This window comes from Centrocercus urophasianus, unplaced genomic scaffold (genome assembly GCF_019232065.1).
Source record: "Centrocercus urophasianus isolate 14NV4802_14NV808 unplaced genomic scaffold, USGS_Curo_1.0 seq_10, whole genome shotgun sequence".
NCBI classification, from domain to species: Eukaryota; Metazoa; Chordata; class Aves; order Galliformes; family Phasianidae; genus Centrocercus; species Centrocercus urophasianus.
The window spans coordinates 45868196-45889794 of record NW_024884142.1 but is presented as its reverse complement, the minus strand read 5'-3'; the positions used below and the strand labels follow the sequence as shown (position 1 = coordinate 45889794).

The following is a 21599-nucleotide window of genomic DNA, read 5'->3' as shown; positions in this document are numbered from 1 at the left end:
TTTTTTTTTTTTTTTTTTTTTTTTTTTTTTTTTTTTTTTTTTTTGTTCCCTTAATTAATTAACATATACAGGCTTTTTATATTTCTAGCAATTTTTTTCTTATGGAATTTTATATTTTCCTGATTAATGCTTTAAATACAATAGTATTGAATTAATTGAAGTACATGGACTAGGAGAGGGTAGCAAAATATTTCTGGTAAGTAAGTTTCAAATTTCATTACTGCTGTTGCTGAAACCAACTTGTAGCAATTCTGGAAATTAAATTTCTTGCTCCTGGCCTCTGGTTTGAAGCCTGTCTATTGGGAGGCTGGCTGCTTGCTGGAATTGCATGCAGATGTGCCAGCTTTTCTTCACGTTTGGAATCCAGCTGGGTCCAGCAGTTCCTCCCTGCAGCTAGGGCAAATCTGATGATCACATAAATGGTTGAGGGACATCTTGAGGTAGAGAAGAACCTGGTTGCTGAGTGCTATTTTAATTCTCTTCAAGCATGTCACATCATTTCTTCTAGCGAGTTATCTCTGACAAACTGCAACATGGCAAAGCTGTTGGTGAGAAAAATGTGAGGTTTGATACCAAAACAGATCTGGGTACAATAAGTCAGATGAGCTTTCAATCTTTGCAGCTATTTTTGCAAATATGTATTCAAAGTGAACAAATGGCAGAGCAGTATGACTCAGCAATGGAGGCTGGAGTAGAGTTGCCATCTGTAGTCTGAAATGATGCTCACAGTAGTGTGGAGTTGCGTGACAGCTAACTGCGTGTAAGGTAGGTGGGTCCAGAGTGATACATGATATTCAGGCTGTGGAGTTGCAGTGCTCAAGAGCAGATGTCCAGGGAATGAGTTATCCCTGAGCAGACCCAATATTGCTGGTGTGTAGACTATTATCATGTTTTTGGGTTTGCAGGGAGGGGTTTGCATCCAATTATGTCAGATGGTCATGGAAAGTCAGAGATCTACTGAGAGTGATGCTGAGAGGGAACAGATGTGGATTGTTTTGATGGAGCTTTTTTTTTTTTTTTTTGGAAATGCTCTGCTACCGAATCACAAAAGCATTACTAGAGGTGGAAAGTATGCCAACTGCAGTAAGTGTCTACTGTAGCTGCTGACTTGTAACTCTTGCTTCCCTCAGGATAAGAAAAGGATTAAGATTACGTACCTAGGCAGGTGTCATCATCATAGATAAGTGTACTGCAAGTTAAGGGTAACATTGATAAGAGCTTTGAATCTTTGAAGCATTAACATTCATATGGACTCTTCTGGTTTGTTTATTACAACTGTTTCTATAGATGATGAAAAGAGTGGCTAGTTGCAGGGGCATTAAGCAGTGGAAACAAATTGCTTGGGGTTATTCTAGATAGCCTTTTTAGTAGACTCAGCATACCTTCTAAATAGAACAACCCAGCATCAATCATCTGGATTTTCCACTGTGAGGTGGGATGTCCAACTGAGACGTTCAGTACAAAGCCAGCTCTATCTTGTTGACTAGTCCATGAGATTGATTTTTAGAGTGCCTTGCAGCAATTCTGAGCAGTGACTTAGTTCTGCAAAATATAAATTATTTTTATCTTGACTTAAGGGTGATTATTTTTGTCACCAAATGGTGCTTATTTACCCTTGAGAGGTCTGTGGACAAGCAAAAGGTTGGGCTGATGGCAAAAAGAGTGTTGATATGGTTTAAATTTCCCTTGCCCCACAGTGAACACATTTCTTCCTGGTTTGCTGTACATTTGGAGATGCATCTAAAACTACTGCGTTACTGAAGAAAGCTTATAAGAAAAAGAGGAACTGATTCTATGTACAGATTGTAATGATAGAACGAGGGGGAATGATTTAAAGTGAAAGAGGGGAAATCTAGATTAGATGTTAGGAAGAGATTCTTTACTCAGAGTGGAGTGAGATGCTGGCTCCGGCAGCCCAGAGAAGCTGTGGGTGCCCCATCACTTGTGGCTCTCAAGGCTGGGTTGGATGGGACCCTGGACAGCCTGAGCTGGGGGGTGGCAGCCCTGCCCATGGCCTGGGTGGGCTTTCAAGTGCTTTCCAACCTAAGTCATTCTATGACTGTGAATAGTCTTCAAAACAGTTGTAAAACGTCTTTCAGAACTTGCATACATAATGCTGTGTTTGCTAAATGACTGTAGGGGAAATTAAATTGAACTGGAAGATCAGGAGTGTTTTCTGTGAAACTGGACTGTGTAAAGAACAGTGCACAGGTGTAATGGTGCATGGGTGCCACGTGCACAGCTGTGCAGAAGATCCCATTTGCTGTCTAAAGACAAACTGACTGATTGCTATTGAATTGTACCTTTCCTGAAATCTTATATGTGAGCATTTAACACATGTAAACATTGTGAGAAGTTGTCTCATACTAAAAAGTACTGACAGTTTTTTCTAATTTTTATTTTTATTTTAACTCCACATAGTGAAAAGTGTGTGTTGGCAAGCATGCTGTTGTTTGGTACTGTTTGCACTGTAACTGGTAGGAGATGGAAGCAGTGCAAGACTGTTGAATAACGCTGTTGGCTTTTGGTTTGGCTTTACCAGCATTGAGATTGACTCAATCCCAGAGACAGTATCAGTGCAGCTGTAGTTGCTTAAAATCTCTCTTTTAAGAGCAATGACATTGTTATTTGGTAGTACTCAGATGGTGGTGAGACATTGGCATAGGTTGCCCAGAGAAGCTGTGGATGCCTCATCCCTGGAGATGTTCAAAGCCAGGTTGGATGGGGCTTTGGCAGCCTGGTCTAGTGGGTGGCAACCCTGCCCATGGCAGGGGGTTGGAGCTGGATGATTTTTAAGGTCCCTTCCAACCCAAATTGTTCTGTGACTCTGTTTCTATGCTCAATTTTGCCAGATCAGACAATCTGAACTAAAGGGAACAATGTTGGCAACTTGGCAAGGTGAGACTGTGAATTGGAGACCTGTTGTAACTGTAAGCAGGAAACCTAGCCAGGTGCATGGTTTGTTGCCCATACTCAACACTTGGTGTGCTCTGGCCTCCCTCTATGTGCATCTGCCTTATTTCTCAGTCCTAACAACAGGATTGTGTCATTTCTTTTTTTCTGGCACCTCATTTGCCATTCAGTTTTTTTTTTTTTTTTTTTTTTTTTTTTTTTTTTTTTTTTTTTTTTTAATGGCTTAAAACAGGGAAAAAATAAATTCAATTAAAAAAAATGGGAATAATTTCTTTGCAGTTGCTGTTGAGATGAATTGACTGGCTTTCTATAAGTGGGCATAAACAGTGAATGGCTACAAAATTAAGTTTCTTTCTGTTAAAATGGAGAGAAGAAGTGAAAGTGGAATACAGCCAAAGTGACAGGCTTAAAGAGTCTTCAGCAGTACTGTCAATCGATAAGAGTGGGAGAAGATGTATTTGTCAAGGATATAGAGGAGATGCTGAAGTGATTGGGTTAAGGGGAGATGAAAGCTGGAAGAGTTACAGAGAAAGTGTCTGGAGAAGTGTTTTAGTTACCTTTCAAAAATGAGGCATAGCTCAAGAGTACATAGGAAGAGGCTCAAATGCAGATGTGAATGATGGATGGTAGTGTCTATAACACTTGAGAGGAGAGGTGCTGACCTGAGTTCAAGGTGGGAGGAAAGGAGCAAAAGGGCTGCTGTAACTATGTTGTGCTGCTCATGATAGCTAGAGATTGTCAGGAAAACAGCCTGAGATATTGTTTAGGCAGGAGAAAGCTTTGGGTCAGGGGCATGTTGGAGTCAGATGCATAGAGAAAATGTTTGCAGATGCTTTGTAAAAGAGTATACCCAAAGAAAGATGCAAATGAGAAGACCTGGAGTCCATCTTTGTCCTTTTGAAGTGTATGCAAATCTTCAGAACTGTGGGAATCAAAAGGGGACAGAATCTCACAGTGCCAATGGGTGATACAAATTTCTGTTTCAATTTAACCCAGCAATTTCAGTAGTCTAAATCTGATGCTTCTTGTTTCTTATGGAAATGTGATTGACCTACTGTGGTGGTAAAACAAAACATTTTTTTCTATTGCTTCCTGCTTTTTGGGAGGAGAAGGGGGGGGGAAAGATGTTGGTAATACCTTAAGGCTGGTTGTCATTGTTTTTAATGACAAATTATATAGATTCCCGTGGGACTGCAGTATTGCAGTTTAAAACCAGAAAACTTTTATTGTGCTTGTTTCTTTATTCATTGCATCTGGATTATGTGTTGGTTATTAAATATTGATTTTTATATTGTATTAAACATTTTTATGCATTTCTTGCGTTCTGCTCTTCATGAAATATTTTCTTCTGACTGTATAGCTCAGCGTCATGACCTGTACTTTAACTTTAAATGATATCTTGGTAGTACAGAGACAAATTTTATCTTTATTTATGTTATAGTATTGAAAAATTCAAAAAATCGTCAAAGGAACATATATTTTTTGTGGAGAGATTTCATTTATTTGCTTTTAATATATCCATTGACATGTAATGCAGGCTGCAGGACACACACTGAAATTATTTACATTTATTCTATGAGGTTTAAAAAATTATTCAGATATTTTCTCCTTCCACAAAGATTTCATTGTCAGATGACACTTAGTAGAAATTTTAACTCGGTCATCTGTTACTTTTTTAGAAGGTAGCTGCATCTCTTTCCATTCGCTACCAAACTGCCTCATTTTAGCTAGTGACTTACTAAGAAGTGGATATTTTGTGATGTACACATTTTTATGACTACACTAGCAAAGAGTGACTGAAAAGATGCAAAATAATAGGTGTGTAATATTTCTACAAATTCTTGTTGGATGTTTAAGTGCCTTGTCCTGCAGGCTCTTGTGAGGTCCCATCTGGAATACCGTGTCCAAGTTTGGAGCCCCGAGTACAAGAAAAACAGAGAGTTGTTGGAGAGGTCCAGGGGAGAGCCATGAAGATGATCGGGGGGCTGGAGCACCTCCCCTACAAAGACAGGCTGAGGGAACTGGGCTTGTTCAGCCTGGAGAAAAGAAGGCTGTGGAGTGACCTCATTGCAGCCTTTCAGTACCTAAAGGGAGCCTACAGACAGGAGGGTAATCAACTCTTTGAAAGGGTAGATAACAGCAGGACAAGGGGAAATGGTTTTAAGTTGAGGGAGGGAAGATTTAGGTTGGATGTCAGGATGGAGTTCTTTACAGAGAGAGTGGTGAGGTGCTGGAACAGGCTGCCCAGAGAGGTTGTGGATGCTCTGTCCCTGGAGTGTTCAAGGCCAGGTTGGATGGGGCCCTCGTCTAGTATTAAATGTGGAGGTTGGTGGCCCTGCATGTGGCAGGGCGGTTAGATATTCATGATCCTTGAGATCCCTTCCAACCCTGGCCATTCTGTGATTCTGTGGGAAAAAGAGAAAGCAGTAAGAAGAGCTAGCTTTAAGACCTCCCCCTGCTCTCCCTTCCTCCTTCCCGTTATTGTAAATGGACACTTGGAGTAAAGAATATATTTCAGTACTCTGAAGAGCGAATCATATGGACGGCTTAAAATGTAGCATCCTTTCCGGAGTTTAATTAGTTCTATGACTGCAGCTTCAGTTACCAAGTTCTCAAGTAGAAAAGAATAGCTAGTGGCCTGTAAATATACAAATATGATAACAGTTGCTGAGGAAAGTACCACATGTGTGCCTTTTAACTTTATTTTGTCACTCTGGGTCTACATCTACATAGTGAACCCTTCCTCAGAACTGTACTGCAGCTGTTTTCTTGCAGAGGCCCGTATATGCTGCCCAGCATCAGAGCCTGTCGATGATTGCTTGTGGCAGGATAGAGCAATAGGAAATGACCAGCAGACATCTTCAGATACTAGATTTCATATAACAGTGTGAATACAAGACACGACTACAGATGAATCCTTTACTGCTTGTTTGTGTTGTGATTCTATACTTTGTAGTGTTGTCTTCCTGCATGACGTTCTTCCCTTATACTACTTTAAACTTTGCCATTATTGGTTGTTATCTAAGCCTTATTCATTTGAGCTGTAATCTTCAGGAGTTTACGGGAACAGAGCAAGAGGTAATTTCTGAATGAGGCAGCTCTGTGGCAGTTACAATGGTGGAAAGAAACATTCTGAAGACTTTTCTAATTACTTCTTACCTGCTATTTAGAATCAAACTGATATTTTCTTGAAAATATCTAATTCATCTGTAAAAGACTGAATAGTAGTTGTCTGCTCAGAGCCTGTGGTTGGTAGCCTAGCAGTGTTTACAAAGACAAGCCAATGTTTTTGTTCTGGACTTGTATTCAATACATAAAATGGAGACATTTTTACTTGTGCTGAAATTATAGGATTGTATTGATCATGTTTCTGTGTTCATTCTTCTGTAATGCTTTTGGCTTTCTGATGTGGACAGATGATAGGTTCAAAAACGCTACAACTTCATTACACAGTCTAGCACAGGATTCATCTAACCTTTGGTCTTAACCTATATGCTGTTCCACAAATTTACCCTAGTGAGAATATTTCTGCATTTAAGAGGAGGAGGGATTAAATACAATTTGAGCCTACTTTAGTAATACTATAATCCATTTAAGCATTCTTGTAGGACTTATTTCTGTTGAAACTATGGTGCAGATTTGGAGATGAAAAAATATGAGTTTCAAATCCTTGCAATAAAATTCATGAGGAGTCATAGAATAACTTCCTCTTTGGCTAAATTGCAGTAGATATACGCGTCTGATTGTAAAATTTCTACCCTCTAATAGTGATTTCTTGCTAGAGCTTTTCGAGCATATTGCAGTTTTTCTGGAGAGTATAATTTTTATTGCATGAATTAAGTTTGATAGCGTACTGGTCAGCTTTGCCCAAAATAGTCAGAGGTCTTGTTGAAGACTAATTGTAATGATGTTGAGTGAAGAGAGAGATGTTATTACAAACTCTGCATGTAACTATGTAAGTCAGTCTACGGCATTAGGAAGTGATTTGTCTACAAATTCTGACTCAATGTAAAGGAAGAAAGTTGTTAGCATCCATTTTGTGTGCTGAGAACGTTTTCTAGTTTTGCTGCCAGAGGACTCTTTACTAATCAAATCTACCTCAGATATTATCCTGATAGTCTGTGAAATATTTTGATAAATGTTACTTTGCAGAATGAAATAACTAATACAATGAAAAGCTTATGAAATTAATCATTAATTTCGCATTCATTTTATTGTGTAGTGTGCCTTTGAAGAATGAACTTAGATTTGTGAGGCTAAAGAGGAAGGGTAGAAGATAAAGACAAATCTCTATTTCTGTGTTTTTACTTCTCTCAGCTGATTTAATATGAAAAGTTTTTGTATGATTGTGGGTTTTATCTTATTTTTTTTCTCTGGTACTTTGGTTGGATTTTTCTCTGGTACTTGGGTGGGTAGTGATAGGACATGGGGGAATGGTTTTAAACGGAGACGGGAGACTTAGGTTAGGTATTAGGAGGAAGTTTTTCGCACAGAGAGGGTGGTGACACTGGAATAGGTTACCCAAGAAAGTTGTAGATGCCCCATGCCTAGAGGCATTCAAGGCCAGGCTGGATGTGGCTCTGGGCAGCCTAGTCTAGGGGTTGGCAACCCTGCACATAGCGGGAGGGTTGAAATTAGATGATCATTGTGGCCTTTTCAACCCAGATCGTTCTATGATATGATATGATATAATTTATAGACTATGTTTAAGCATGGTAGTGTAGTGGGCTATATACTGTATTGGCCTATGTGATTGAGTAAAATATGTTAAAACTAGTAAGGCTGTTCAGAGGTTCATCTTGCTGTCAGCAAAAACATGAAGTATTACTGAGAGAAACGTAAGAGGAAATTATATTTTTAAGCAACATTAGGTTGGGCAAGTAGCAAGTTTGAGGAAAGAATCAGCTGTTTAGCCTCACCTTGATTTCTGCGAAGGTGATGGGACAACTAATCTTGAAAACCTTTTCCACTCAGATGATGGGCAGCTCCAAAAAGCTGGTCCAGCTGGAAGTCAGTAACAAGCAGTGTACCCAAGAGGTCTCTACAGGGTCTGTTGAACATTTTCATTAATCATTTAGATGATGGGGCAGATTGTACCCTCAGCAGCTCCCCCTAAGGGTTTATGCTGGAGGCTGCCTGGATGTGGTCTTGGGCAACTGCTTTGAGTGGCCCTGATTGAGGGCAAGTTGAATCAGTTGAACCTGGAAGTCCCTCACACCTCAGCCATATTGTGGTTCTGTAGACAGGGCGTCTGTGTTCCTGAAGTCTGTCTAAATTTGGAGTCTGAGTTATTTTCTGTGAATATAGAAATCTTATCTGTGTTTTCAGAAAACATTTTTCATTGTTCTTCTTCCTGGCCTTTCTTTCATGGTAATCTTGGTGGAGGCTTGAAGTGCCAGATATTGATTAAAATGACTTTTCTTATTACAAAATGGGAAAGTAGAGCATTAACTGCAAAAGGGACAGGCATTTGTAACGTAAGAAATATTTGATTTTTAGTTTAGCGGTGCCATTGTGCTAGAAAATGCATTGGATCTTAATATCACACTTTACCCCTCTCATTAATTTTCCTGACTTCTGATTCATTGATTCATTGCTAGTATAATTTGTCTTATATATTCATGTCATATCTACAAAGGTCTTCTCGGTGAGATTCTTGTTATTCTTTCCTCCCATGACTCCGAATTTATACTGTGTCTGAATTCTTCAATCATCTCTCAAGCTTCGTGGTCTCAGCTCCTTCAGTGGCTTCAGAAATGACCTTTTGTAACAGCTTATGTTATTTTCAATATCAAACCTTTTTCCATTTTCTTACATTTAATTTGATCTTCCTTTTTGCGTGACCACTTACAACTTTATTCACAATCTTATCAAATTGGAAGTCTTCAATTTTATTAAAAATATTACGTGTCCTGAGCTCTCAGAGAATAAATTGAGTTTCCTAGTAGTATCTTTTAATTGTCACCATTTTCCACCTCAGTTCTTTGCTTTGTCCTATCGCATCTTCACACCTCACATGTGTTCTTTTAATTTTTCCACACCAGTCACCCCATCCTCATTTTCTTTTTACTCAGGAGTTTATTGTCCTGTTACTGGGCTTTCTATTTCCCCATCATCTGTAATGGCAGTAACAGAGAACAATTTTTGTAATTGCTTCACCTAATTCTCACCTCCTTGTAGAAAGTCCTCGACTTTCATGCTGGCTGTATTACTTATGAGCTCTTTGTCCTTCTGATTCTTGAGACCAACCGTTTTGTAGTTCAGTTTGTTTAATTTATGTGTTCTTCCCTCATTTCCTCATTTGTTTGTCTGGCTTCTGCAATGGTGCTCTTGTAGTTTCTGACACTTTACATTGTCCTTATATAAGTCTCCTTTTTATTTTGAAATGGTTGCTCCTACTGCCACCTGTAAACTCGTGTTATCATCTCTTGAGCAGAATTTTGATACCTGTACTTGATCAAGATAGATGATTTTAGTGCAAATTTTAATTAACCTATTTTTCCTTTATCACCTTATTTTATGATTGACCTGTCAATGTTTTAATAGAGTGACAGATGTTCATATTAGGCCTGCTTTTTTTGGTTGAATTGCTAACGTGTTTAGCAGAGTTTAAAAGTTTAGCTGTAAACTTTTTCCTTCCTCCTTTCAGCTTTTTATCTTGGAGAGCAGGCTACAAAATAGCTTAGTGCTCTGAATCTATAGAAAACTTTGTGATTTAACGTAATGAATGTTAGGCTGTCTTCATTCAGCACTCCTACTGAGTTTAATCGCATTCTTATCCATTCACTTTTAGCAGCAAATTGTGAGAACACTTAGGAGAAATGCCAGAGACTGTGATATCTACATAGGATTTTCTATAAATAAGCACTAACAGTGCTTTGAGAAAAGGTGTTATTTTCAGAAGTAGCATTGTAATATCATATGTCCATAAAAAGTCAAAGTTTTTATTTGGAGCTCTCAATTGTCTTTGAAGTCATGCAGTTTACTTACTGGCATTTTTATGATTACTGGTGGAGTCATGAATATATGACATGATTTTCCCTTACCCTGTCCCAGTCATTTGTATTCAAATGGTGTAACTCCTTGTCACCAGTGCAATTGGTCAGAAGTCTGTTCAGTGCACAAGGGGAATACTAAAGCTTGTAGCCTCTGAGCAGAAATACCAAACATCTTTGGTGTTTTGTGGATGTTAACACTTCTGTATTAATGAAGATCTTTTAATAATTTCATGAAACCATTAAAATCTCTTAATAGTTTTAGAAATACCTGAAATCACTTAAATAATCTCTAGATGTAGATATATTTGCTCTCTATTGCCTTGCTTATGGCAGATAAGGTTGAAAGAATCATAAGAAACAAACACTATTTCTCCACAGCTAGCTGTGTTGTTGCCTCTACAGTAAAGAATAGATTAATAGAATCATAGAATGGCCTGGTTGAAAAGGACCACAGTGACCATCTAGTTTCAACCCCCCTGCCATGGGTGGGGTCACCAGCCACTAGACCAGGCTGCCCAGAGGCTTTAAATGCCTCCAGGGATGGAGCATCCACAACCTCCTTGGGCAACCTGTTCCAGTGGTGTTTTCACACCACCCTCCATGTGAAAAAAAATTCCTCCTTATATCTAACCTATAAACCTCCCCTGTCTCAGTTTAAAACCATTCTCCCTTGTCTTATCACTATCCACCCATGTAAACAGCAGTTCCCTCTCCTGTTTACACACTCCCTTTAAGTACTGTAAGGCCTCAGTGAGATCTCCCTGGAGCCTTCTCTTCTCCAAGCTAAAAAAGCCCAGTTCTATCAACCTTTCCTCATTTGGAGAGGTGCTCCAGCCCTCTGATCATCTTAGTGGCCCTCCTCTGGACCCACTTCAAGAGCTCCACATCCTTCCTGTACAGGGGGCCCTGGGCTTGGATGCAGTACTCCAGCTGGGGCCTCACAAGAGCTGAGTAGAGGGGGACAATTACCCCCTCTCCCTGATAGCCACCCCTTTTTTAATAAAGCCCAGACCATAGTTGGCCTTCCAGGCTGCAAGAAAAAGCTTCTCTTCCCTAGAGAACAGGAAGAAATTTAAAGGCACTGTTGTTCAGATTAGGTTTTGCCTAATTTAGAAACTGAAACCTTTTGTAATAGACAATGATCTTCCACTTTTTGCCTCTTTCCTTTTTTTCCATTGTATTCACTGCTGGTAAAGAATGGAAAAATTTCCTGCAGATTCTGTGTTTTATCTTTTAAAATTGGAAGTGAAGATAGCTTTTCCAGACTTGGTATAGCAGGGAATAATTTAATAGAACGTATGTAATAAATGGCATGGTCACGTAGGCCGCATCTAACTGAAAGTCTTCATGCTCTCCTAGGATTTGAGGTTAGAATAAATGTTGCGATTAACAGTGAAGCCGTTTCCTGAAGGTGGTAGGAAAGGATATCTGCTTGAGGCTATCTGCATACTATATTAGTTGTACCTAATATTTTTCAAATTCCTATCTTTTTGTTTCTAAAATCAGCTGCTACATGTTACTAATAAGGAATATAAAAGGCAGGTTTTAAATGGAAAAAAGTATAGGTGGGACCTCTTTAGGTTTATTGGTTTGCTTTTATTATGGTGCTACTTTATGGCTCTGGAGGGTAGGGCTAGTTTTTAGTATCAGGGTGATTCGTGTAATGTAGTGATTTTATTAATTTTCTGAAATATTGCAGTGATATTTTAGATTACTTAGACTGTTGTTACAAAAAAAGCCTAGCAATGAAAATAAAATAATTCTAGCTGGGAATAATTGAGCATATTTCCTGTTAAGCTATTTGCATTTGTTTTTCCACTAGTGATTCCAGGTGAGACCTGGAGTTCCATGTTCAAATTAAGAGGGTGATTAAAACATACTGGTAATAGAAACAAAGCTAGAAAATCGTAAAAGGTGTTTGTGGATAATTGAGTTTCCTGGGTTGTTATTGCTCTTAAATGTAATCAGTCATGTTTTGTGTAATGAAATAAGATACTGTTGCGGAGAAGATAAATATTGTGAGCACTTGGTCTGACTTCATTCTGTAGTGAAGGAGAACTTCTCATTTTCAAGAGCTACTGTTTTCACTGTATTTTTTAAAATTAAATAACTTATCTGACATTTTATATTTTTAGATGCAATAGGTTAATTAGGGTTATTTCAGCTGTGTTTGAGTAGGTAATGCTGAACGTGAACATTTAAACATAAGTTTTTAATGCTTATTCTCAAATTGCTTAATAGTAATTTCTAGTATATTCCGAACAGGTATATGAATACTCAGCATTTGGCGTGCTTTAGAACATTTGTAATAGCAGTAAGGTATTGCCTTGAGAATATGATAACTTTCAGTGTGTTGAGGTATACCATGATAGAAACCCAGGTAGACAGGTGAATTTTTTTTTTTAAAAGCAATGTCTGCTCCCTTACATATAACTGACGAGTGACCTGTTGCAGTGCCTCTTTTCTCCTCAAGCACTGAATTCGCCAATCAATGTGAGCAAAAAATTAAATTTTTACAGGACTTTTATCTGACACACTGGATAAACATAATTTTCTACTGAGTCCTTACCATGGAGCTATCTACTTCAATAGATTCAGAGCTAGTCATTATGCTTTTACAGCAGGTGGTAGAGAAAAATAAAAGCATGCTATTGAATAAAAGGAGCATTTTTTGTTCCAACTAGTCATTTGTATGAGAAAATAGTATTTCATTCCTGGTATGACACCATCATACATGAGTCTCAAACTATTGGTAGCAGGTCCACATGTAAAGCAAAAGCCATGATGAGAAAATCTCATTGTGTGCCTGTAGTACTGCTATTGTTTCATACTGTATTTTTTTCCCAGTTTTCTTTTAGTCATCTGCTTGGTTTTGGCAGATGAACTTCTGGCATTATAACTAGTCCTTTAAAACTGAGGAATGTGACATTTTAGATGTTACTAGTGGGTTTTGCATAACACCAGTAATAGTCACGTGCATTAACAGATCTCACCAGTAAACTGTAAACTTGGGTTCTTTCAGCTGCTGTTCTATACATGTCATTCAGTGGCAGAAAAAATCCTTTGTAATGCTGATAGGTAGTGAACACTAATTTTTTAAAAAAGCAAAACAAAATAAAAATCTTCTAGCTTTAGAAACCAAATCAGGTACACTGATTTCCCATCTCTATCTTTATGCCACAACTCGAAGGTACGGTTGTCTTTCATGGCCTTATGAATAGTTTCTGAAACGTAGTACCAGGTTTAGCAAGCATGTACTTGAGACTTCTAGTGCTTCAATTCTGTTACTTTATGAGGCTTCAAAGTTCCTGTTGTTATATATAAATATCTTTAAAAAAAGAAATAAAATTCTCTAAGTGGGATGACTTAAGACAAAGGAATGTATTCTTTGTTGGATTAGAAATGTTAAGGCCAGACATACACTCCCTCCTCCTACTCCCAGTTCTTAAAGGTTTGTTTTTTTTGTTTTTTTTTTTTAAAGATGATATGAAGTATGGCCAGTAAATATTGCTATTCTTCATCAGCTAGTCTTATCAGTTCATATAACTTGAACATTTTGGATGGAGATATATATAAATATATTATATATGTATATATTTATATTTGTATGACTGTCCTGAATATATTTTGAAGGGTACTGGAGTTGTTAATGCCTTATTAAATATGAAAACTGGCATACAGAATTTTAAGGTGGTATGTGGGAATAGTTTTGTTCATCCAGAATTCATTAGATCTCCACTATAGTAATCTTATAGTGGTGTCTAGTAACTTTTATAGATACATTAAATTTCTTGGAATTTTGATGTACAGGTCATGTGCAACTGACTGTTTCTGTTCTAAGCAATAGAAGTTACATGACCTCTCAGGACTGTAGTGACAACACCTCTTTTGTTAAAGACAATTATTTCAAAGTCTGAATCACTTTTCTGACATCACCTGGTGACTTGGAAGGCCACAGGAGAGTTGTACCGGAGATCCGTTTATTTATGGGAGTTACATTCTTGTCTTAGTCTGTAGCAAGTTCTTTTTTTTTTTTTTTTTTTTTTTTTTTTAATAACCTGGTGAGGAAATAAATGATTTGACTCCTCTTTTCTGGGCTAATATGAAAAGGTATAGGAGAAATCAGAATTGGAGCAGTGCCAGCACTGACGATTGCTTCTAAAGAAGTATTTCAGTAATACATAAAAATGTTTTAAATTTGTCTTTAAATTCAAGTATCTTTAAATATTTTTAAAGACAATGTTTAAAGCTGAACAATATGACTTACTTAAATTTAAGTTAATCTTAGGGATTTTAAGATTAAATTTAGGTTAATCTTCATGACCTTGTTATTTAGTGGAGCTTTACTTCTTCTAGAATTTAGCATGAGATATTCATATCTTTTTTTTTTCCTATAATGACCTTTAAAGATTCGTTATCTTTTATAAATGAAAACAGGCATGCGGTCAGGAAATTTTTATTCCTGTCTGGCATGATTTATCACTTCTGTTTTTGAAGGACCTTGGCAAGGAAAGTTTGAGAGTTCTAGGTGTGTTTAACTTGAAGTTCATGACATAGTGAAGGTTAGAGGAAAAAGTGGTGGGAATGGTGAATTGTTGGCTTGCTTTGCCTCTGTGGAATGTAAACGTTTCACAGATACCTCCTCAAAAACTTAACAAATTAAGTTAACCTAACATAATGTCATAGTTTTATAGTTTTCTCATCTGTAGATCAGAGTTTGACAATATACCCACCCAGATTTAAAATTTCTTCTGTTTTCCATGGTTCTAGTTCCATCAGTGCTGTTGACTGACTGTATCTCTGCTGGACTGCTTGATTTTCTTTATGCTGAATTCATTGTTGATGCCACTGCTGTGACTGGAGGTGCAGCAGGTCATGGTCCTGGGCAACCTGATCTGAATGTGTGTGTTTGGTGGCCCTGCTAGGCAGGGGGGTTGGAACTACATGATCCTTGAGGTCCCTTCCAACCCGGGTGATTCTGTGATTCTGTGATGGTCTCTGCTTCTCTGGGGCATAGTCTGCAGGTGCCCCTCAGAAAGCCTATCTGGCCTTTCTGGACCATGCCCACAGCTAATAGCAGCATTGTTTACAGGAGGAGCTGCTACCTGCTTTCATGCCAGTCCCTAAGCTCATGCCAAGCTGTTGAGATAGGACCAATGATTTGTACTGCTTTGAATCCAGTGCTGCCTTTTCCTTCAGCATGGTGTTAGAAATGTAAAGTAAATCTGGGTTTAGGCACTGCAAGCTCCAAGGGTGTTTGAATGTCAGCGCTGTGTACTTCCTGCTGGGATATTGAGCAGGGGTACACAAATCAATGTTTGCAGCGTGCTGCGTGTGCTGATAGGTATGCACACGTTTCAGTAGCAGGGTAGTGTTGGAGATAAATTACAGCTACGTCAGCTGCAGCTAAAAGAAGGTGGTGGTGATATGTAACTGGAAAGTGGTTGGTAGTGCAGTAACTTTTTATTGAGTTTTAGGAGAATTTGCAGTTGTCTGAGCTGAAGATTTCTAGCTTGTCACTGGGAGAATACCAGCAGACTGCAGAACGTTGAGCAGGAGATATTAGTGTGTATTTGATTTCAGCTGCTGATCCTCATTGGAAGGTACTGAACGTTCATCAGGTTGGTCTGCTTTGTGGTATGAAAAGTGCTGGTACATTACTGTGAAAATGGCTCAAGAGGTGAATTAGGGTCCTAAGAAATCCTGGCCTATGGAGTATTTCAGATGTGGTTTTAAGTTTTGAGTGGCTAACAATAGATTTTAAACATATGTTGTGAACAGAGTATATTATTATTACAGGTTTCATTCACCCATCGTTTCTTCTCCTTGTGTTTTCCATGAAACATGTTCCATGCACTTTATTGCTTAATATCAAGGGTTGCTCAAATAGCAGGCAATGGGCAGTTAAGACAGAGGAGATCTGAAAGTGATTTAAGCAATAAGAAATAATGTGCAAATGTTTAAAATGCCTTGCCGTGTTATGCTGAATAAATAGCTACAGCAGTGGCTTTTACTTGACATTTGTAGGTAGGTGAAGTTGTTGGTAAGAGGAGGAGATGAACCCCCACGAGGGAAAGCCACTGGTTTAGGCAGTTGTTATACAGGGTGCATTTTGCAGCTGGTCAATAATCCATCTTGATAAACTTTGTTGATGTGTGTGCAATAAATGAACACTTGGTGTAGCAGTGGTATGCTGCACATGAGGAGCTTCTCGTTGCTTGCTGCCTAAAAACAGGCTCATTGTTATTGCTAATCAGAGTCCTGATAACTAAAATTAATAGTGGGCACAAAGATGAGCAATTAAGAACATTCATCTTCCAAATGAGTCTCCGAGATTCATTGGTAGTTTAAATTTATATACTGACGGCACTTAAACTATTAAAAAGGGTAATGGGTGCCCTGCAGGCATGTGCTTCAAAGCCATATGTCATTTTGGTGCTGGGGTGGCAGACAGTGATAACTTCCCTTTAAGGGAAACTACTATTCATTTATCAATTAAATGCCAAAGGAAACATACATTTTTTTTTTTTTGCTATAGAGTGATCATAGCACTGTATTGTAAGTTAAATCAAAGAACAAGATTTATATTCTAAATCTTCCTGGCTTTATCATGACAGATGTTAATTAGAAAAGTCTCTTGGTGATAATAGGGCATTGGAGTTGGAACTTTTAAAGACATAAATGTTACTCTGCATAAATATTTCTCCTTTTGCACTTGGCAGTGACAGTGACACTGATGTAATAATCAACCAAGTATGGAAAGTGACACGCGCGTTCGGTTTTTGTTGTTGCCGTGCTTATGTTGTCACGGTGTAACAGTTGAGAAAGTAATGGAGATGAACTTTAAGCTGCAAGGTTTCATGATGCAAGGTATTAGCAGGAATTTTTCTACAACATGGGGATTTCTTTGCCCTCATGGTGTCCTCAAGCAACCAGTACGTTGGTTAACAAGTGTGCAAAGAGGTGTCCTCGGTGATTTTGGAGGGAGGAGTAGAATTAGCTAAACCTTAGGCTGTTTTGTCACTTTGAATATATGACACATTCTGAATGATTTCAGAACTGTGGGAATTGAAATTCACTCTCAGTGAAGATGAAATATAATCTCATTTTGGAACATGATCAGGATTTGTCGATGAAATTTAGTATAATGCAAGTCCCCTGAGATGATCACTTTGATTTTGCAAACTGTGTGCCTCTCATATGAAAGTTAAATACTCCTTCATGATTAGGTAAAAATATTTTAACCTCAATTTGATGAAATGCGTGCCCAGTTCTCCTCTCCTTGTTTTCTGACCAGTCCTTGTTCCAGGCTGTTGGTGTGTTGTACTGAAGGCAGCAATGACTATAGCTCCTAATTGTCATCCTCCCCATTTCCCATCTGCATCATGTTTTCTTCTGGGCTGTAGTGTGGGCTGAAAGCATTTACCAGGAGTGCAGGTGCCTCATCTTACTGTGGAACTGGCATTTACCATAATGTTTTATTGTTTGTTCTTGAGAGCTATGGTATTTGTCCATATTTTGCTTTAAAGTCAAATGAGCTATGAAATGAGAAATAACTCTGTTATTCTTAAGGTGTATCTTCTGGCTTAAGCCAGAAGGAGCAAATTTTGTTGCAACAATAGCTGTTAATGGGATTGATATAACCAACTACTGAGCATAGGGAAGAGAGGATGCATGAAATTTCTCCTCTGATTTCCAGATGCTTATCCCTTGAGTTCTTAAATAACTCTTCCTGGATTTCAAAATACTGGCGAAATAAAGATGTCTCTTTTCTCTTTCACTGTTTCAACCTGGTTTTTCTGAGCAGAAATAGCATGCTCAAGGACTGCTTACTGTGAATGGGAATAACAGATGCTTCAAAGTTGTATGCCTGATAGATGTACATTTTTTTTTTTTTGGTGTTTACACTCCGCTTTTTCTTCCACTGTATTCTTTTGATTCCTTTGTTTCTTTTGTCTTAAATGTTGATCTCTTCCTCTTATCCTCACATTTTCTTCTTTTTCCCACTCCGCTTAATTGCTCTCAGTGAAGAATGCAGTAAGAAAAAACTTACGGATTGAGGTAGAATGGATGTTACTGTGTTACATAAATTTTGGGTTTTTTCCCTTCTCCAGCTTTTGTATTCCTTCCCTCCTGCTTTCCTCCTGTCACTTGTCCTCATAACTTCCTTATATGACTTCCTTCAGTTATTCCTCATAATTTCAGTTGTAGAGTTTTCACACTTGTTGTTAGTGTAACTCTGAATTATAGAATCACAGAACAGCTCAATTTGGAAAAGACCTTAAAGATCATCAAGTCCAACCATTATGTAACCATTCTACCCTAACAAACCACTGCTAAGTCGTGTCCATGAGCACTACATCTGAATGGTTTTTAAATACATGCAGGGATGGTGACTCAACCACCTCCCTGGGGAGCCTGTTCCAGTGCTTAACAACCCTTTTCTGTAAAGAAGTTTTTCCTGATATCCAACCTAAACCACCTCTGGTGCAAGTTGAGACCATTTCCCCTCGTCCTGTCACCAGTGAGAAGAGACCAACCCTGCTTCGCTGTAAGCACCTTTCAGGTATTGGAAGAGAGCAATAAGGTCTCCTCTCAGCCTCCTCTTCCCCAGACTGAACAGCCCCAGTTCCTTCAGTCGTTCCTCATTTGGCATATTCTCCAAGCCCTTCACTAGCCTTGTTGCCTTTCTTTGGACCAGGGTCCAGCACTTCAGTGTTCTTTCTGAAGTGCCCAAAACTGAATACAGTACTCGAGGTGATGCCTCACCAATGTCGAGTACAGGGGCAGGATGACTTCCCTAGTCCTGCTTACCACACCATTCCTGTTACAAGCCAGGATGCCATTGGCCTTCTTGGCCACTTGGGCACACTGCTGGCTCATGTTCAGCCATCTATCCATCAGTACCAAGGTCCCTCTCCATCCACCCAGTCCTCCCCAAGCCTGTAGGGTTGCCTGGGGTTGTTGTGACCAAAAGGCAGGACCAGACACTTGGCCATATTGAGACTCATATGGTTTATCTTGGCCTATCGATCCAGGTCCCTCTGTGTGCCCTTCTCCACTCAACGCTCCCTCCCACATTGGTGTTGTAAAGGCACTGAAAAAGTGCCTTTAATTTACGTTCTGTTATACTGGATTGATTTAATAAAACAATATTACCAAATGTATTCTACAGTAGTTATTTCATTTCTAGGTAACTTTAATTGTGCTGACTGCTGTTGTTTTGAGCACAGCATTTATTTACTCGTAGTTGGTGTTTGGACTGTTTATGCTTTCAGTCCATCAAGGTCGTTGACTTGAACTGTTACTTTTTTAGCTTAATGTGTTGCTTTGTTTTTGCCCTGGTCTGAACAGCCTGTTGCTCTCTGTCCCAAGGACACTGAGCCTTTTTCACTTGGGTTCAGCTTGAGATTTTCTGTTGTGATGGGAGATGATCTTGGGGAAAATAGTCTGCATGAAGCAGAGATGTCTTACAAAGAGAGGAACGTTGATGGATGAGCTGCTTGCGGATTTTAGCTATGTGCAGACAACTTTGAGAGTTGTGCTACTAGATGTGTGGGCTCCTTAGTTATGCACCCAAGGCTAATGCCTCGGCAAAAATCTTGAAGGATCTCTACTTTTAAATAAGTATAGAGTTTATAACTAACAATGTTTTTTTTTCCCTAGGGGGATGTACCTTCGATGATGGTCCAGGGCCCTGTGACTACCATCAGGATTTGTATGATGACTTCGACTGGGTACATGTCAGTGCTCAAGAGCCTCACTATTTGCCACCTGAGATGCCTCAAGGTGAGAAATCACATGGGTACTTGATAGAATAGACTTCTGCATTTAAAAACATCAGATTTCACTGAATATGACCTTAAGGCTGTGCTCTGTGATCTCCACTTTAAATTTGTTCCTGGTAGTAATAAGACAAAACAGAAATAACTGATAGGAAATAAATCTGAGAAATTGAGAGACTTTCTTAGATGAAATTCCCTTTTTAAAGTGGGAATGTTGGGGACATAGCAAAGGGAGAAAGGAAGTGAAAACTTTTTTTTTTTGTTCTGCATGGAATTCCAGTTGACTCGCAGTGAAATTTGTCTTAAATGATAGCTAGCATATTGATTGAATAATTCAGGCATGTAATAGAACAAATGGTGGAAAAAAAAAAAAAAAAAAAGAATAAATGCAAAATCTCATTCTGCCCCCTCTGTTCCCCCCAATCTGATCATCATCTGAAGGTAACCAGAAAAGCCTTGATTTATGGAAATATTGCTGTTGTTAATTACTATTTAGGACAGGTAATGAATAACTGAAGAGGTACAGCCTACATGACCTTGCCTGCTCACCTTTGATGAACAACTTAATCGGTGCTTCCCTGATAGCATGATATGCTGAGAAAATGAAAGCATTTGAAATTCAGCTACATTTTCCAATTAATAGTACATTAAGTAATTAATCATGCAGAGGAGGAAGAAAGGTCATGGTTATTTTATTTGTCTCTAAAAGGTTTTGTGAAGTGGGGTATGTGTGAAGGAGGAGTGGGAGATGTTGCCACACAGGCATGACTTAACCACTTAATCATTTCTTTCCTTCATTTAATGTATTATTTTGGATTATTAATAGATGTTAGTGAATATAATTTTGCTTTTTAACTGCTAAATATCTGGATTTCCCCTACTGTGAAGTCACTGACATAGTGCCTGTTACCATGACCCACGTGTTACGTAAGAGGTTAATGTATTAATCAAGCTCCGTTCTATAATTAATGGACTGCTTGATGGTCCAGGTTGGTGTTAACTTCAGCCCTGAAGCATCATTGTTCCTGGTGCTGTTACTCCTGTATTAAGAAATTCAAAATAATATCTCCCTTAAGAAGGGAGAAACTAGTCACTTTCAAGTTTATATCTTTCAGTCTATGCACTCTGTTAAGATGATGTGGGTATTTTAATTGCAGTGTGTTTTGTAAAAAAAATATAAGTCTGGTATTCTCAGACTTCTGGTACATTCTGTATGGGAAGAACAGCAATTTGAGGAATTTTATTTTGAATGAATCTGAATGACAAGATAGCTTTTCTTGCATTTCTCAAACACCATACCTGTCATCTTTAGACAGGCTTCAGAGTGAAGTGACACAGTGCACTCTGAATTTGGCAACTGATTTCTGTTTAGTTCTGCTACAGAACTGTTTCCTATGAATGCAGCATGCAGATTCTTCTGGAGGAAGGTTTCTTTTACAACTGTATGTGAAATTGTGGCTACTTGATTTAAAAAAAAAAAAACAAACAAACAAAAAAGCAACAGAACAATGGGATGTTTTGGAACTGATCCAAAACAGATACAGAAGAGGCTCTGATTTTTATTAAAATTCAACACTTCTTGGATCACTGTTTAAAAATTTTTATGCTTTGTAGTTGAGATCCAGACTGCAAGTGAATCTCATCTGATTATGTCTGATTATGTCTCATCTGATTCTGTCTTCAGAAGAAGAGTTATGCTGTGTCCCTGTACTGAAGTTAATTTTTGTTTGGAATAGCACATTGCCTAGACAATCTTCAGTTTTACATTAAGTCTAAGAAGGTAGCACAATTCTAAAATGTGTTGAGTTCCTTTGTAGGGCTTGCAGAAAGTGGAGCAGCAGGAGGTTAGGAAACACAGAAGGGAAATAACCGCATGTAATAATTTTCCATGCAGGTGTTTCTG

At 38.5% G+C, this 21599-nt stretch overlaps 1 protein-coding gene across 1 annotated transcript in view; it reads left to right on the top strand.

Annotated features, from left to right (window-relative positions):
• Positions 1-21599, top strand: part of PTPRK (protein tyrosine phosphatase receptor type K) — a 397462-nt gene that overhangs the window by 66950 nt on the left and 308913 nt on the right. The window contains exon 2 of the mRNA XM_042815147.1: positions 19578-19700. Within this exon, the coding sequence (XP_042671081.1) occupies positions 19578-19700 (123 nt within the window). The remainder of the gene's footprint in view (positions 1-19577; positions 19701-21599) is intronic.